At 50.9% G+C, this 18,780-nt stretch overlaps 1 protein-coding gene across 2 annotated transcripts in view; it reads left to right on the top strand.

The window, feature by feature from the left end:
- Positions 1-18,780, top strand: part of LOC139233915 (sorting nexin-11-like) — a 368,480-nt gene that overhangs the window by 155,511 nt on the left and 194,189 nt on the right. Inside the window, exon 9 of one of the 2 annotated variants that reach the window (XM_070864576.1) lies at positions 12,476-12,864. The exons of the other annotated variant lie outside the window; for it this stretch is intronic. Within the exon in view, the coding sequence (XP_070720677.1) occupies positions 12,476-12,479 (4 nt within the window). The 3' untranslated portion in view covers positions 12,480-12,864. Of the gene's footprint in view, positions 1-12,475; positions 12,865-18,780 lie in introns of those variants that run through there. 2 annotated transcript variants of the gene reach the window in all.

The following is an 18,780-nucleotide window of genomic DNA, read 5'->3' as shown; positions in this document are numbered from 1 at the left end:
AGATCACCTCTCATTCTTTTAAACTCTAGAGAATATAGGCCTAGTCTACTCAATCTCTCCTCATAGGACAATCCCCCCATCCCAGGAATCAGTCTGGTGAACCTTCATTGCACTCTCTTTATGGCAAGTATATCCTTCCTTGGTACATAAGAACATAAGAATTAAGAACAGGAGTAGACCATCTAGCCCCTCGAGCCTGCTCCGCCATTCAACAAGATCATGGCTGATCTGGCCGTGGACTCAGCTCCACTTACCCGCCCGCTCCCCGTAACCCTTAATTCCCTTATTGGTTAAAAATCTATCTATCTGTGATTTGAATATATTCAATGAGCTAGCCTTGGGCAGAGAATTCCACAGATTCACAACCCTCTGGGAGAAGAAATTCCTTCTCAACTCGGTTTTAAATTGGCTCCCCCGTATTTTGAGGCTGTGCCCCCTAGTTCTAGTCTCCCCGACCAGTGGAAACAAGCTCTCTGCCTCTATCTTGTCTATCCCTTTCATTATTTTAAATGTTTCTACAAGATCACCCCTCATCCTTCTGAACTCCAATGAGTAAAGACCCAGTCTGCTCAATCTATCATCATAAGGTAACCCCCTCATCTCCGGAATCAGCCAAGTGAATTGTCTCTGTACCCCCTCCAAAGTTAGTATATCCTTCCTTAAGAAAGGTGACCAAAACTGCACGCAGTACTCCAGGTACGGCCTCACCAATACCTTATATAGTTGCAGCAGGACCTCCCTACTTTTGTACTCCATCCCTCTCGCAATGAAGGCCAACATTCCATTCGCCTTCCTGATTACCTGCTGCACCTGCAAACTAACTTTTTGGGATTCATGCACAAGGACCCCCAGGTCCCTCTGCACCGCAGCATGTTGTCATTTCTTCCAATTCAAATAATATTCCCTTTTTTTTTCCAAGGTGGATGACCTCACATTTTCCGACATTGTGTTCCATCTGCCAAACCTTAGCCCATTCGCTGAACCTATCTAAATCTCTTTGCAGCCTCCCTGTGTCCTCTACACAACCCGCTTTCCCACTAATCTTTGTGTCAAGACCAAAACTGTCCACAATACCCAGGTGTGGTCTCACCAGGGCCCTGTATAATTGCAATCTCTGATACACCTCCTCTGCACCCTCTCCAAGGCCTTTACATTGTTCCTGAGGTTCAGTGCTCAGAATTGCCCACAATACTCCAGCTGGGACCTGACATAGGTTATAAGAACTTAAGAAATAGGAGCAGGAGTCGGCCATTTGGCCCCTCGAGCCTGCTCTGCCATTTAATAAGATCATGGCTGATCTGATCATAGACTCAGGTCCACTTCCCCGCCCGGTCCCCATAACCCCTTATCCCCTTATCGGTTAAGAAACTGTCTATTTCTGTCTTAAATTTATTCAATGTCCCAGCTTCCACATCTCTCTGAGGCAGCGAATTCCACAGATTTACAACCCTCTGAGAGAAGAAATTTCTCCTCACCTGTTTTAAAAGGACGGCCCCTTATTCTAAGATCATGCCCTCTAGTTCTAGTCTCCCCCATCAGTGGAAACATCCTCTCTGCATCCACCTTGTCAAGCCCCCTCATAATCTTATACGTTTCGATAAGATCGCCTCTCATTCTTCTGAATTCCCGATGAGCAGATCCTTTGTCGGAGATGCACAAGACAAAGCAGGGGGTGGGCGAGAGAGGGCAGAGAGCTAAGGCAGCGATTTGCATAATGAATCAGTGGCGGCAGATTCTAGCACTCGTTCTAAATAATTACTGAACAGCATTGAAGTAGAAAGACACAAAACTCTCGCTGTCGGTCCCCAGACAGGTCGGAACGGCAAAGTGTTGGAGATGCCTTTGCTGTGAATGTTAATGAAAGTGTGAGTGCGGAGTGTGAGTGCTGACATTTGTACACGGGCTCCCTAGCTGATCTTTAAGCTGCCGTGTTGCAGGCTGCAGCGGCTAATTACACAATGCATTTTACATTCATCTGCCGCAACATCACTCGCAGGTAGGATCGCGAATCAGGCCGGGGGACCGCGAGATGCTGCAAAACAATTAATCTTCAATGTGCTAATGAGCAAAAATAGGCTGAAAGTGTTGGAGCCATTCTGGGGCTGGCTTAGATCACTCGTTAACACACACTGAAACTTAATGTTCCTCTTCCCCGCCGTTTCTCTCTGTTCTGTGCGTTTCTCTCTTTATTTTCCTTTGTCCTTTTTATTCAATTTTCACCAAGTTCCTCTGTCACTTTCAGTATCTTCCCTGGGAGTTAGATATGGCCCTTACGGCTAAAGAGATCAAGGGGTATGGAGAGAAAGCAGGAAAGGTGAATGATCAGCCATGATCTTATTGAATGGTGGTGCACGCTCGAAGGGCCAAATGGCCTACTCCTGGTAGTGTCCTTTAGGGAAGGAAATCTGCCGTCCTTACCCGGTCTGGGCCTATATGTGACTCCGGACCCACAGCAATGCGTTTGACTCTTAACTGCCCTCTGAAATGGCCCAGCGAGACACTCCATTATACCAAACCGCTACAAGAAACAATAATAAGAATAAACCACACGGACTGCAGCGGTTCAAGAATGCGGCTCACCACCACCTTCTCCAGGGGCACTGAGGGATGGGCAATAAGTGCCGGTCTTGCCAGCGATGCCCACATCTGCCAATGTTGCTGCCCACTGAGCCATGGCTGACCGGGAGCAAACCTTTGGGAGTTGGAGCGTTCCTTTATTGTGGCCTCCCCACGGTTCAGACACAGCAAGCAATGGGTCATCTAACGCCCCTGGGTCTCCTCCAACCCTCCTTGACAAGCTTGATCCCACGCAGAGAGCCTACGTGCTTCCGATCCCAGGGCAACGTTCCAAGAGGCAGCAGTTACCGATGTCCGCACTGGTTCAATAACAGCTCAGCCCCTGGGAAGGGTCCAGGACGGAAGGGAATGAGAGAAGCGGAGAAATTAATCGCCTGTTTTCACCGAATGCATTGAGACAGCAGAGCAAAGGCCTCCATTCTCACGGTCACAAAGCCTATACTAGCCAGCATGCCAGAGAACCGTTCAGCTTAATATCTTGCTGCACTGAACTCACCAGATGGAGCCCGCGAATTAGTTTCACATTTAGGCAGGTCCACACACACTGACCCTCACTGGAGTACAGTTCCACATATATTGACTCTCACTGGAGTACAGTCCCACACGCTGACTCTCACTGGGGTACGGGTCCCACACACAGTGACTATCACTGGGGTACAGTCCCACACACACTGACTCTCACTGGGGTACAGTCCCACACACACTGACTCTCACTGGGGTACAGTTCCACACACACTGACTCTCACTGAGGTACGGGTCCCAAACACACACTGACTCTCACTGGGGTACAGTCCCACACACACTGACTCTCACTGGGGTATGGGTCTCAAACACACACTGACTCTCACTGGGGTACAGTCCCACACACACTGACTCTCACTGGGGTATGGGTCCCAAACACACACTGACTCTCACTGGGGTACAGTTCCACACACACTGACTCTCACTGGGGTACGGGTCCCATACACACTGACTCTCACTGGGGTACGGGTCCCACACACACTGACTCTCACTGGGGTACGGGTCCCACACACACTGACTCTCACTGGGGTATGGGTCCCAACCACACACTGACTCTCACTGAGATACAGTTCCACACACACTGACTCTCACTGGGGTACGGGTCCCACACACTGACTCTCACTGGGGTATGGGTCCCACACACACTGACTCTCAATGGGGTACAGTTCCACACACACTGACTCTCACTGGGGTACATTTCCACACACACTGACTCTCACTGGGGTACAGTCCCACACACACTGACCCTCACTGGGGTACAGTCCACACACACTGACTCTCACTGGGGTACAGTCCCACACACACTGACTCTCACTGGGGTACAGTTCCACACACACTGACTCTCACTGGGGTACAGTCCCACACACACTGACTCTCACTGGGGTATGGGTCCCAAACACACACTGACTCTCACTGGGGTACAGTCCCACACACACTGACTTTCACTGGGGTACAGGTCCCACACACACTGACTCTCACTGGGGTACGGGTCCCACACACACTGACTCTCACTGGGGTACAGTTTCACAAGTCCTGGGTGAAAAGCCATCGTGCGATCAGTCCCACCTAAGCTCAGCGTGAGATGCTAGACCGGGAAACGACGGCTGCCGTTGTGAAAGGAGTTGAAGTTGTGACCTCGCCATCACACCCAAGGCCCAGGCACCCATTTGATTCGGTTACAGTTCAACCTGGGGTCAGGCGTGTTTTCACAGGACGCGTCGGGATGATGCGCTGGGGAGTAGCATAAAAGGAAAGAATTCTTTTAAAAGAGGAGCTGGAATTCACTCTCTGACTAATAACGACACGTCAAATCGGGAAGCGTCTGAGCCTGCGGGAGCTGAAACCATGGCAACGGCCGGGGGATGCCGATTGAAGTGCCAGCTCTCAGCGTGAAGCCGGGACAATCGGACCGAGTTCTGCATGGCAGGTTTCGAGACTATACACCTCTCAGCTCCAGGGGAAGCAGTCCCAATCCAAACGTTCTCTTCACATCTCTAAATGGTACAAACTGTGGGATGTTTCCACGCGTGGGGAAAAGCATAACTCGGGTCCATCCATACAAGATCGTCACCAAGAAATTCAATGGGAAATTCAGGAGAAACTTCTTTACCCAGAGAGTGGTGAGAATGTGGAACTCGCTGCCACAGATTGAGGCGAATAGTATCGACGCATTTAAGGGGAGGCTGGACAAGCATATGAGGGAGAAGGGAATAGAGGGTTATACTGATAGATTTCGATGAGGAAAGACGGGAGGAGGCTCGAGTGGAGCATAAACGCCGGCACGGACTGGTTGGGCCGAACGGCCTGTTTCTGTGCCGTATATCCTGTGTAATCCTATGTAATTTTAAAGGGGGTGCAGGAACAGAGAGACTTACGGATATATCTTTGAAGGTGGCAGGGCAGGATGATGAGGTTGTTGATGAGGTTGTTGGGCTTTATAAATAGAGACAGAGCACAAAAGGCAGGAAGTTATAAATCACTGGTTCCGGCCCAGCTGGAGTATTGTGTCCATTTCTGAGCCCTGCACTTTAGGAAAGATGTGAAGGCCTTGGAGAGGGTGCAGAAAAGATTTACCAGAATGGTTCCAGAGATGAGGTACTTCAGTTACGTGGGGAGACTAGAGATGCTGGGGTTGTTCTCCTTGGAGCAGAGAAGGTTGAGAGGAGAGATGACAGAGGTGTTCAAAATCATGAGGGGTCTGGACAGAATAGATCCCCCTCCCATCACCTCTCTTCCCCCTTCTCTCCCTGTCCCCTCCCATCTCCCCTCTCCCCCCACTTTATGCCCCTCCTCACCTCCCTCCCCACTCTTCCCCACCCCTCCATTCCCCATCCCCTCTCTTCCCCCTTCTCTCCCTATTCCTTCTCCCCTCCACTCCCCTCTCCCTCTTCTCCAACCTCCTCCACTTCTCCCCCCTCTCGATCCCCCTCTACCCCCACTTCATGCCCCTCCTCACCCCCTCCCACTCTCCATCCCCCCCTCCTCCCCTCTCCATCCCCTTCTCGCCCCTCTCCCCTCCCTGTGGCAGCGAGTTCCACATTCTCACCCCTCTCAGGGTAAAGAGGTTTCTCCTGAATTTCCCGTTGGATCTATCAGTGACTATCTGATATTGATGGCCCCTAGTTCTTGTCTCCCCACAAGTGCAAGCATAGAAACATAGAAACATAGAAAATAGGTGCAGGAGTAGGCCATTCGGCCCTTCTAGCCTGCACCGCCATTCAATGAGTTCATGGCTGAACATGCAACTTCAGTACCCCATTCCTGCTTTCTCACCATACCCCTTGATTCCCCTAGTAGTAAGGACTTCATCTAACTCCTTTTTGAATATATTTAATGAATTGGCCTCAACAACTTTCTGTGGTAGAGAATTCCACAGGTTCACCACTTCTTCTCTGCACGTACCCTATCAAACCCGTTCATGATTTTAAAGACCTCTATCAGGTCAATTGTCTGTTCTAGAGAAAAGACGGATAGGGATTGTAAAAGAATCAGGTTTCGCACTATTCACTGCTCCGTACATAGGCTCTCTTCAACATTAATATTCATTTCTTACTGTTTTAGAGTTTCATTATCCCTTAATATCACACAACACCTGGGGTATTTTAATTTCACTGTGGCCTATTTTATTTCCAAGAGAATATACAATACTCCTGTGACAAAAATGTTGTGTAATTACACTTTTAACAATCCGGAGTTTGCTGTTTCAGATATAAACAGGCAGCTGGATAGCTGCATTCTACATATTTAATTAAGTAAGGAAGGACCCAGGGGATAAAAAAAGCACAACATATGGCAGAACCTTCCAGAACCTGGAAACGCGGGAGAGGGAGGGGGGGGGGGGGGGGGGGGGCAATGGTCCCTTTAAGCTGCGCGGTAATTTGAATGGACCGCACAGCCCCTTAAAGGGGCCATACACCCCCAAAAAACATTAAAGGGAACATTGGATAGGGGAGGCGAAATGGGGAAGGGGGATGGAGAGAGGGGTGGGAAGGCAGGGGGAGGTGTGATTAATATTTAGAATAACGGATACCCGGGAGTGTGTTACAGGCTGGAATCCAATTGAGGGGTTCAGGGGGGGGGGCTTTATATATAGAATAATGGATACCCGGGTGTGAGTTACAGGCTGGAATCTAATCGAGGGGTTCGGGGGTTTATATATAGAATAACAGATACCTGGGAGTGAGTTACAGGCTGGAATCTAATTGAGGGGTTCGGGGGGGTTTATATATAGAATAACAGATTCCTGGGGGTGAGTCACAGGCTTGAATCCAATCAAGGGGTTCAGGGGGTTTATATATAGAATAACAGATACCCGGGAGTGAGTTACAGGCTGGAATCTAATCGGGGGGTTCGGGGGGTTTATATATAGAATAACGGATACCTGGGAGTGAGTTACAGGTTGGAATCCAATCGAGGGGTTCAGGGGGGCTTTATATATAGAATAACAGATACCCAGGAGTGCTGGGTTCAGAGGTCACTGATTTCAATCAGAATTGCCGTAGAGCTGAAACTTCCTTCAGCTGAGAAGGGCTGAAATAATCCACTCGTGACCCGCTCAGCAAATGAAACTTGTTCCAGATAGCATGTGGGGCGGGGGGGGGGTTCAGGCTCTACAACAATTGTCCCACGGTTGATCAAGAAAGTAGGAAAGATTTGCATTTATATAGCGCCTTTCATGACCTCAAGACTTCCCAAAGTGCTTTACAGCCAATGAAGTACGTTTTGAAGTGCGCTCACTGTTGTAATGTGGGAAACACGGCAACCAATTTGTGCACAGCAAGCTTCCACAAAGAAATGTGATAATAAAAGAAAGACTTTCATTTATATAGCGCCTTTCATGACCACCAGACATCTCAAAGCGCTTTACAGCCAATGAAGTACTTTTGTAGTGTGGTCACTGTTGTAATGTGGGAAGACTGAGTTGATTTACTCTCATTAGCTGTGTGCTTGGATAAGGGATACCCGACAGGACAGGTTACTGGAGAAACAAGTGGTTCGATGTAACTGGTCGACTCAATGCACGGGGATTGGTGAAAACAACTCGAATAGACCCAAAACACCAATTCATGAATGAATAGTCGGTTTTGATGCAAGAAATGACACAGAATATACGGACCAGAAACAGGCCATTGGGCCCCACGGGTCCGTGCCGGGGTTTATGCTCCACACCAGCCCCCTCCCACCTCTCGTCATCCCACACGCGATGAATGGCTCCCCAGAAAAAGGCAGGAGAGAAAAAGTGAGGAACTGTATCCAAGGAAGAAAAAGAAAGACTTGCATTTATATAGCGCCTTTCACCACCTCAGGGCGTCCCAAAGTGCCGCACAGGCAATGAAGTACTTTTTGGAATGTAGTCACTGTTGAAATGTGGGAAACGCGGCAGCCAATTTGCATACAGCAAGCTCCCACAAACAGCAATGTGACGATGACCAGATAATTTGTTTTTGTGATGTTGATTGAGGGATAAATATTGGCCAGGTCACCGGGGATAACTCCCCTGCTCTTCTTCAAAATATTGCCATGGGATCTTTTACATCCACCTGAAAGGACAGACCTCAGAGAGTGACCTGATAGAGGTCTTTCAAATTATGAAGGGGTTTGATAGGGTAGACATAGAGAAAATGTTTCCACTTGTGGGGGAGACCAGAACTGGGGGCCATCAATATCAGACAGTCACTGATAAATCCAATGGGGAATTCAGGAGAAACTTCTTTCCCCAGAGAGTGGTGAGAATGTGGAACTCGCTGCCACAGGGAGGGGTTGAGGAGAATAGTATCGATGCATTTAAGGGGAAGCTGGATAAACACACGAGGGAGAAAGGAATAGAAGGATATGATGATGGGGTGATGGAGAGGGGTGGGAGGGGGCTGGTGTGGAGCATAAACTCCGGCACGGACCCGTGGGGCCCCATGGCCTGCTTCTGTGCTGTACACTCTGTGTAATTCTAATAGTGTGTGCGTGTCTCTCTCTCTCTCTAACAACCAGTGAGTGACCCAGTGCGGTTATACAGCGGGGGTCCCGGGGAGACGACAATAAGTAGCTCCTGTGGTCCAGGGACAGTGCTCACTACTCATATTAACCCTGTAGGATTGAAGGTTGAGTCAATGCAGCCCCTTGTGACAGAATATCTCCCGACCCCCTCTCACAGAGAATGTCACCATGGCGACCACAGTACAGACTATGGGCTGTCTGCTTGTAGGTTAAGCAAAGCGCCTTTATTTTTATAAAACAAATTCACTCGCAGAGGTCATTTGACAGACTGCTGAGAACAATCTTCACATCCTGTAAACTCTACCGGCTCATTGAGAAACATTTCGGTTCCCTTGTCTGTCGTTTAATAACAAAGGAAGACTTGCATTTATATAGCGCCTCTCATGACCACCGGACGTTTCAAAGTGCTTTACAGCCAATGAAGTACTTTTTAAAGTGTGGTCACTGTTGTAATGTGGGAAATGCGGCAGCCATTTGCGCACAGCAAGCTCCCACACACAGCAATGTCATAATGACCAGATAATCTGTTTTTTTATGTTGATTGAGGGATAAATATTGGCCCCAGGACAACTCCCCTGCTCTTCCTCAAAATAGTGCTGTGGGATCTTTTACATCCACCCAAGAGGGCAGACAGGGCCTCGGTTTAACGTCACACCTGAAAGGCGGCACCTCCGACAGTGCAGCACTCCCTCAGAACTGCTCCTCTGTCAGTGCAGCGCTCCCTCAGTACTGCTCCTCCGACAGTGTGGCGCTCCCTCAGTACTGCCCCTCCGACAGTGCGGCGCTCCCTCAGTACTGCCCCTCCGACAGTGCAGCGCTCCCTCAGCACTGCCCCTCCGACAGTGCAGCGCTCCCTCAGCACTGCCCCTCCAACAGTGCAGCGCTCCCTCAGCACTGCATTGGGAGTGTCAGCCTGGAGTGGGGCTTGAACCCACAACCTTCTGACTCAGAGGCGAGTGTGCTGCCCACTGAGCCATGGCTGACACTGTGTGGACCTGCACATCTCACTGTGTCCTTGTTAAAGGTGGGCGGTATTTATGCAGAGAATTACTTTTCCTTAATTTTAACTGATTAAACTTTTAAAACCAAAACAGAACAGGTTTCTCAGTGTCTGCATCTCCCCGATTCACGTTTGCGCAATAAGTCCCAGCTCCCGCTGATCGGGGTCTGATTCATTTACATTACAGATCTCATCCAGAGCACGAGAGAGAGACTGGCGTTAATACAGACCCTATGTCCCACAGGAACAGGAGGAGGCCACTCAGCCCCTCGAGCCTGCTCCGCCATTCAATTGGATCATGATGGCTCCATTGACCCGCCTTGGCTCCAGCATGCTCCATCTACAATGAATGTGCCATCTGTGGCTCAGTAGATCGCACTCTCGTCTCTGAGTCAGAAGGTTGTGGGTTCAAGTCCCACTCCAGAGACTTGAGCACAAAGATCTAGGCTGACACTCCAGTGCAGTACTAAGGGAGTGCTGCACTGTCAGAGCTGCCGTCTTTCGGATGAGGCGTTAAACCGAGGCCCTGTCTGCTCTTGTAAAACATCCCATGGCCACATGGTGGACGTAAAAGATCCCATAGCACTATTTCGAAGAAGAGCAGGGGAGTTATCCCCGGTGTCCTGGCCAATAGTTAACCTTGTATCAAAACCATTAAAACAAATTGGCTGCTGCATTTCTTAAAAAGATAAGACATAAGAGCGAGAATAGGCCATTCGGCCCCTCGAGCCCGCTCTGCCATTCAATGAGATCATGGCTGATCTTCGACCTCAACTCCACTTTCCTGCCCGATCTCTATATCCCTCGATTCCCTTAATATCCAAAAATCTATCGATCTCTGTCTTGAACATACTCAACAACTGAGCATCCACAGCCCTCTGGGGCAGAGAATTCCAAAGATTCACCGCCCTCTGAGTGAAGAAGTTTCTCCTCATCTCAGTCCTAAATGGCCGACCCCGTATTCTGAGACTGTGACCCCTGGTTCTAGACTCCCCAGCCCAGGGGAAACATCTACCCTGTCAAGCCCTGTAAGAATTTTGTATGTTTCAATGAGATCACCTCTCATTCTTCTAAACTCCAGAGAATATCGGCCTAGTCTACTCAATCGCTCCTCATAGGACAATCCTCCCATCCCAGGAATCAGTCTGGTGAACCCACATTACAACAGTGAGTTCTCTTCAAAAGTACTTCATTGACTGTAAAGCGCTTTGGGATGTCTTGAGGTCGTGAAAGGCGCTATATAAATGCAAGTCTTTCTTTCTCTCTTCTTTATGAATCACCTTGACGTACATTCTGTCGCTACGCAACAACCAATTGCACACAGCAAGATCCCATAGCGTTGTGGTGAGTGACCGGGTTCCTCATTGCCGATGTTCTGACAGAGCTGGCTCAGCGGGAAGGAGTCTGGAGATCCAGTGTTGGTGGAATTATACAACTGCTGCAAACATCGATGCGCAATTTCCCACTTGCCGTGGGTCTGATATACTGGTATTGCACAGCCCAGGGCAGCCCCCAGGCCTGTTCCTGTGCCTGAGACGTGGCTCAGTGGACAGCATGCTTGTGGGTTCAAGTCCCACTCCAGAACGTGGGCACAGAAGTCAAGGCCGACACTCCCAGTGCGGTACTGAGAGTGTGCCGCCATTTCACGTACATTGAAGAGCAGTGGCTGGTTACGATGAATAATGCAACAGCAAGGTGCCACAAACAGCACTGAGATAAATGTCCAATCAATCTATGTGTCATGTATGTAGACCATGTATACTAACTGTATAGTCACATAAGGTGTGCCACCAGAGGGCACTGCGGTGGGAGACCTGAGGGTCACCTGCATAGGTGTGCAGGGCCCAGTATAAAAGGCTGCCCACCATGCTTGTGCCTCACTCTGGAGTTAACAGCTCAAGTACAATACTAGATCTCGTGGAGTCATTCATAAGAGTATTAAAGCATAACAACTGGTGACAAGATTACGAACTTTCACGCAAAAATGACTAACGTTGGTGCATTGAAAAGTTCTCAGAGGGTGAAGATTGGGAAGTCTTTACAGAGCGGCTCGACCAATATTTCGTAGCAAACGACTTGGTAGGTAATGATCCGGCCACGCTGGCAGATAAGCGCAGAGCTGTCCTGTTGACCAGTTGTGGGCCCACGGCCTATGGCCTCGTCAGGGACTTGCTTGCACTGGAAAAAATAACGACCAAGTCATACGGGGAACTGAAAGTGCTAATTCGGGACTAACTCAAACCAAAAGAGAGCATCCTCACGGCCAGGCATTGATTTAATACACACTGCTGCCCCGAGGACCAGGAAATCGCGAAGTACGCTGAGAGTACAGGCCCCCGAGGCCTTTAATTCAGAGTCCGCCGAGGGGTGCAAACGTAAGTCGAGTAGCACCATGCTGGCATTGCGGAGGTAATCACAGGGCTCATCAGTGTCGGTTCAGAGACTGTGTTTGCAAAGGCTGCAGCACAAAGGGCCAGCTCCAGAGAATGTGCAGACGAGCTGTGACTCACCATGTGGAAGAGGAGTCAGCAGATGGCTGTGGATCCAGCGCGGTTTACGAGGAGATGGCTAGAGAGGCAACTCAGTCCCAGGATGAAGTGTACGGAGTATATACCTGCACCACAGATTGTCCTCCAGTGATAATGGAAGTCGAGATAAATGGCGTTCCAGTCTTCATGGAAATGGACACGTGGGCGAGTCAGTCAGTAATGAGCCAGGAAGCCTTTGAGAGGCTATGGAACGATCAAGCTGAACGACCCAAGCTGGTCCCGGTTCAGGCAAAGCTGCGCACCTACACCAAGGAACTGATATCAGTTGTTGGTGGTGTGGATGTAAGTGTATCCCATGATGGCGCGGTGCACAATTTACCATTGTGGATTGTTTCAGGTGATGGACGAACGCTACTTGGAAGAAGGTGGATGGGAAAGGTTCATTGGAACTGGGAAGACGTCATCCCTCCAGCGATCGACGTCCCCCGGGCTCAGAGGCAGAGCAAGCCCCCACCTTCGGTTGCACTAGGCACCGGAGAGCAGATCCATGCAGCCCCCGAGGCACAGACCGCTCATCACGACTGCGTGGCGATGATTCGGCCGAGATGACCTGAATGCACCTTCCCGGTTTCAGTGGTAGGACTCCTGGGGAGGAAGATTGGATCCGAGGGCGTCTTCCCAGCTTCAGTGACAGAATCCCTGGGAAAGAAGATCGTGGCAGTCGACATCATGGACAGGGAAAAGATGGCGTTCAAACCACGAGGTGCAGCGCTAATGGAGCAACGACACGTGGTTCCACGCAAGGAAGATGATTGGGGTAAAAGCAGTAAGGCCATTTTAAAGGAGGCCAGCAACCCGCCATTTTTGAATGAACTGCTTGTAATTGGTAACCAATGTAAAAGTTCAGCTGTAACGAGCAAAATGTTGTTGAGCGATGTCAGGTGCAAATTGCAATCAGCCAATGTAGCGGGCGAACACCAAACGGTCATATACAGGTCCAGCGGGCTACCCAATGCTGTAGCCTGCATCCCCGGGACCAGAACGATGTATCATAAAGTGTCCCCACAGCTGATAGAAGTAGACAAGCCGCAGAGTAAACGATCCCCGGAGAGCAGAGGGATACCCTGCTTCAGATCGGTTTAACATTGCAGGCACCCGATGGCTGAACCGCCACGGGCCAGAAACAGTAACCTGCGCCTATGCTCGCAGTCGGCTACCGTCGCCCACCACCCGGGTGGAAAAGGCGCAGCCCACAAACCCACTTGCCACCACGGCAGTGCCCAAGAGTGAAGGGTCACCCGCAACGGCTCCTCCAAACGGGACCTGGACCAGCCAGGATCCCAAACTGGAGAATGCTCACAACGGTGCCCTCAAGGAAAGTGAGTCAGCAGTCCTCTGTGAACTGCTAGACAAGACGAGGCAGCCCCACTGTCGCTTAGACAAAACACTCACTCGCTCAGACCGCTTCCCAGGAAGCAGCTGCGACACTGTGCAAACGAAAAGGACAGGGAGGTCACAGACACATCAGCTATCTTTGGGCCTGCCCGAGACTAGGAGTAACGGCAAGAGCCCTGAGCTCCGGTAACTCGAGCAAAATGAGCTCACCTCGCCCACAGACCCACTAGCATGGGGCGCTGCGCCGCCATCAGACGACCCGGATCTCATCCGGCCGTGCTGGAACTAGACTGTCCTTGTCTACCTGTACTGATATACCTGGACTGATCATGTAAATGTACCACCCGAAAAGAAACGCAACTGTAATCCACCCAACAAATGTACCAAGATGTAAATGTAAAATCCATGTGATGAACTTGAATACAACTTGCATGTAACGGGCCATTAGCATGATCTCTGTGTGGGGGGGAGAATGGAGTAGTCATGGACTCACAACCAGAAACCACGGGGACCTCCACTGGCAACAAATCTCACTACCCACCCACCCAAGCTAGAAGCGACCCTCCAATGGTCAACCAGGAAGAGCAAAGCCCAAGTCACCGTCAATGTACGAGTCAATTTGCATTAAAGACTTGGGGGAAAGTGATGTCATGTATGTAGACCGTGTATACTTACTGTATAGTCATATAAGGTGTGCCACCAGAGGGCACTGCGGTGGGAGACCTGAGGGTCACCTGCAGGGCCCAGTATAAAAGGTTGCCCACCATGCTTGTGCCTCACTCTGGGGTTACAATAAATGGGACTAAGATCACAACAGCTCAAGTACAATACTAGACCTCGTGGAGTCATTCATAAGTGTATTAAAGACTTAACACTATGCTTTGATTTTTGTTCCAGGAATCAGCATCAAACACTCCCAGGGCAGGTACAGCCCTGGTTAGATACAGAGTAAAGCTCCCTCTACACTGTCCCATCAAACACTCCCAGGGCAGGTACAGCATGGGTTAGATACAGAGTAAAGCTCCCTCTACACTGTCCCCATCAAACACTCCCAGGGCAGGTACAGCATGGGTTAGATACAGAGTAAAGCTCCCTCTACACTGTCCCATCAAACACTCCCAGGGCAGGTACAGCACGGGGTTAGATAAAAATATAAAAGCAGCTTCCAAACATCTGTAAAAGGGTCAGCTCCTCGCTGTGGAGGTAACTACACTTTGGCAAACTGGGACAGGAACGGACGAGGAAATTGCTGTTTCATTGTTGGGAGACGGGTGGGTATGAAGAAGCTTTTGTCAGACTGATGTTCACCCAGGGTCAACTAAAGTTCAAATCAAGCTCAACGTTTCCTGAGCGAGGTTTGAGGCTCTAATGAGCGACGTGTGTGAGCGCGGTGGGAATCGGTGAGAATCTGCTCACTGACACAATTGCGTGTTTCACCCAGCCCGGCATCTCGCCTGCGCACCCAGAGGTGCTGCTCTTGCTGAGGTGCAGTGGACCCCCTCCCCCCCCCCCACCCCCGAGGCACTCCCCCCCCGCACTCAGACCCTGCCCAGTGGCCTATTGCTCGTCTGCAGGGCTGCCTCATCCCCTCCTCCCCCAACGATAACTTGCATTTGGAACTATTTTAAATAAAACTGTAAAACCGAGGGGCACTGGAACTGACAAATGAACAAATAAAACTTTGTGAACCATAAACGGTCAAATTAAAATTTGGTTGCCGGGGGTGATGATGCACTCCAGTCCCTCTGGCGCCCACCTCTCGCGGAAGGCCGCGAGCGTACCGGTGGGCACCGCGTGCTCCATCTCCAGGGACACCCTGGACCGGATGTAACCGCGGAAGAGAGGCAGGCAGTCGGGCTGAACGACCCCCTCGACCGCCCGCTGCCTGGACCGGCTGATGACCCCCTCGGCCAGGCCCAGGAGCAGCCCTATGAGGAGGCCCTCCGACCGGCCCACTCCCCTTCACACCAGGTGCCCAAAGATCAGGAGTGTGGGACTGAAGTGCAACCAGAAATTGAGGAGCAGCCCCTTCAAATAATGGAAGAGGGGCTGCAACGTCACACACTGAACATATACATGGAACACAGACTCCTCCAGACCGCAGAAATGACTTGTATTTATATAGCGCCTTTAACGTAGTAAGACGTCCCGAGGAGTGCAATCGAACAAACTTTGACACTAAGCTGTGTAACGGGTCGAAAGTGAGTGAGCAGATTCTCACTGATTCCCACCGCTGCTCACACACGTCGCTCATTACAAACTCAAACCTCGCTCAGGAAACGCTGAACTTCATTTGAACTTTAGTTGGCCCTGAGTGCACATAAAGAGATATCGGGGCAGATGACCAAAAGCTTGCTGTAGGTTTTAAGGGGCGTCTTAAAGGTGCAGAGAGAGAGGCGGAGAGGTTCAGGGAGGGAATTCCAGAGCTTGGAGCCCAGGCAGCTGAAGGCACGGCCACCGATGGTGGAGCAGAAAATAATCAGGGATGCTCAAGAGGGCAGTGTTGGAGGAACGCAGACATCTCGGGGGGGGGGGGGGATGACAGAGATAGGGAGGGGGCGAGACCAAAGAGGGATTTGAAAACAAGGATGAGAATTTTGAAATCGAAGCGTTGCCGGACCGGGTGCCAATGTAGGTCAGTGAGCACAGGGGGTGATGGGTGAGCGGGACTATGGTTAACAGTCGGGGGGGGGGGGGGGGCGGGGTGTGGGTCCCTGGCTGATTGAGGTCCTCCCCAGCCCAGAGGGTGCTGAGGCCAGTTGTGGTACCAGTACCGATGTCCCCTCACAGATCAGCTAACTCGCTGCAGACCAGGGATAGAATCTGGGGCTGATCGGGTCTGACTAGCGCAGTCACCCACCCGAGCCACTAGAGGCAGCGTCATTGTTTCTCTAGCAATGGGGAAAGTTGGGGTTGGAACACTTACTTCCCCCCATTCCCCCCTAAACATCGGGGCTGTGACTCACCACGGGGGGGGGGGGGGGTAATAGTCGCGAGGCGGGACTGGGGTCATGGTCCCCCAAGAGGAAGTGGACACAATGTCGTGGGCTGCACTTCCTCCTGGGGGCGGGACTGGGACGCTAACTGCGGGAATTTACCAGCGCGCTGCGTAGCGCTGGCGGGGGAACAGGGGAGGGACCGCTGCTGACTCTGCATCGGGGAGCGCAGCATTTCTTTAGCAGTCAATACGCTGTCAAAACCCCAATTACCCCCAATCTCTTTGGGGCAAACGTTTAGGGAGGACAGCGTACGCACTGCATTAGAGCCCACGTTTTCGTCGGTTCCCATGATTTGGGTGATCACACAGATTGCCAGCTCTGTGGGGGGTGGCGGCGGTGGAGGGGTGTGGGTGCAGCCTGTTTCGGAGAAAGTTCGCCGAAACCCCGACGGCACACTCCAGGCCAACGACTCAATCACCAGAATAGTACCCGGGGCTGAAAGGGTTAAGTTATGAGGACAGGCTGCACAGACTGGGCTGATATTCCCTCGAGTGTGAGCTGATCGAGGTGTTTAAGTTAAGGAGTTGATGGGGAGATCGAGAGAAACTATTCCCTCTGGTGGGGGGAGTCCAGAACAAGGGGGCATCACCTTAAAATCAGAGCCAGGCCGTTCAGGGGTGATGTCAGGGAGCACTTCTTCACACAAAGGGCAGTGGGAATCTGGAACTCTCTCCCCCAAAAAACTGTTGTGGCTGGGTGGGGGGGTCAATTGAAAATTTCAAAAATGAGATTGATAGATTTTTGTTAGGCGAGAGCATAAAGGGTTACGGAACCAAGGCGGGTATATGGAGTTAGGTCACAGATCAGCCGTGATCTGATTGACTGGAGGAACAGGCTCGAGGGGCTGAATGGGCCTCCTCCTGTTCCTGTGTAACAGGCTCAAGGGGCTGAATGGGCCTCCTCCTGTTCCTGTGTAACAGGCTCGAGGGGCTGAATGGGCCTCCTCCTATTCCTATGTAACAGGCTCAAGGGGCTGAATGGGCCTCCTCCTGTTCCTGTGTAACAGGCTCGAGGGGCTGAATGGGCCTCCTCCTGTTCCTGTGTAACAGGCTCGAGGGGCTGAATGGGCCTCCTCCTGTTCCTGTGAAACAGGCTCGAGGGGCTGAATGGGTCTCCTCCTGTTCCTGTGAAACAGGCTCGAGGGGCTGAACAGCCTCCTCCTGTTCCGACGTTCCTACGACTAACTCTCAGATGGAACGCGATGTTACCGCAGAGAATAACACAGCCCAGCTTCTGCGCTGACGTTTGAAGGCCGAGAAGAATGGTCCCCGTTCCAGTCCCACCGTTTGTGGGACAAATAGTTAATGCAATGTCTCTCTGATACTTATCCAGGCTCTTGCACCACTCTGAAATGAGTAGTCTCAGATATTTATCACACTGGAATAGTATTACTGCTTTATCTCTCCCAGTGGGTTCAAGAGACAATTCCTCTTGTGGAGTCCCCAATGAAGGACCACCTGTGTGTTGGGCTAGTACTGCAAGTGCTCCCGCGCAAGGGGTCACGGTGAGTATTGCGAGGCAGAGATGCAGCTTTATTGAGGAATGGATTTTGAAGTTTCCCAAACATTGAAATTTGCTCTGCTCGACAGAGAATATAATATATTTGGATTTGCAGAAGGCATTCGATAAGGTACCATGCAAGAGGTTATCACACAAGCTTAGGGCTCATGGGATTGGAATAAAAATGAAGGCTTGCATTTATATAGCGCCTTTCACAACTGCAGGACGGCCCAAAGTGCTTTACCGCCGTTGAAGTACTTTTTGAAGTGTAGTCACTGTTGTAGATCAGCCATGATCTTATTGAATGGCAGAGCAGGCTCGAGGGGCCGAATGGCCAACTCCTGCTCCTATTTCTTATGTAATGTAGAAAACCCAGCAGCCAAGTTGCGCACAGCATTTTCCCACAAACAGCAATGTGATAATGACCAGCTAATTCATTTTTTTTAGTAATATTAGTTGAGGGATTAACATCGGCCCAGGACACTGGAGAGAACTCGCCTGCTCTTCTTCGAAATAGTGCCATGGGATATTTTACATCCACACGAGAGCGCAGACGAGGGCCTCGGTTTAACGTCTCGTCCGAAAGATGACACCCCTGACAGTGCAGTGCTCCCTCAGTACTGCCTCTCCGACAGTGCGGCACTCCCTCAGTACTGCCCCTCCGACAGTGCGGCGCTCCCTCAGTACTGCCCCTCCGACAGTGCGGCGCTCCCTCAGTACTGCCCCTCCGACAGTGCGGGGCTCCCTCAGTACTGCCCCTCCGACAGTGCGGGGCTCCCTCAGTACTGCCCCTCCCACAGTGCGGGGC

The sequence above is a fragment of the Pristiophorus japonicus genome, chromosome 21, assembly GCF_044704955.1.
Source record: "Pristiophorus japonicus isolate sPriJap1 chromosome 21, sPriJap1.hap1, whole genome shotgun sequence".
NCBI lineage: Eukaryota > Metazoa > Chordata > Chondrichthyes > Pristiophoridae > Pristiophorus > Pristiophorus japonicus.
This window is presented reverse-complemented; position numbering and strand designations above follow the sequence as displayed.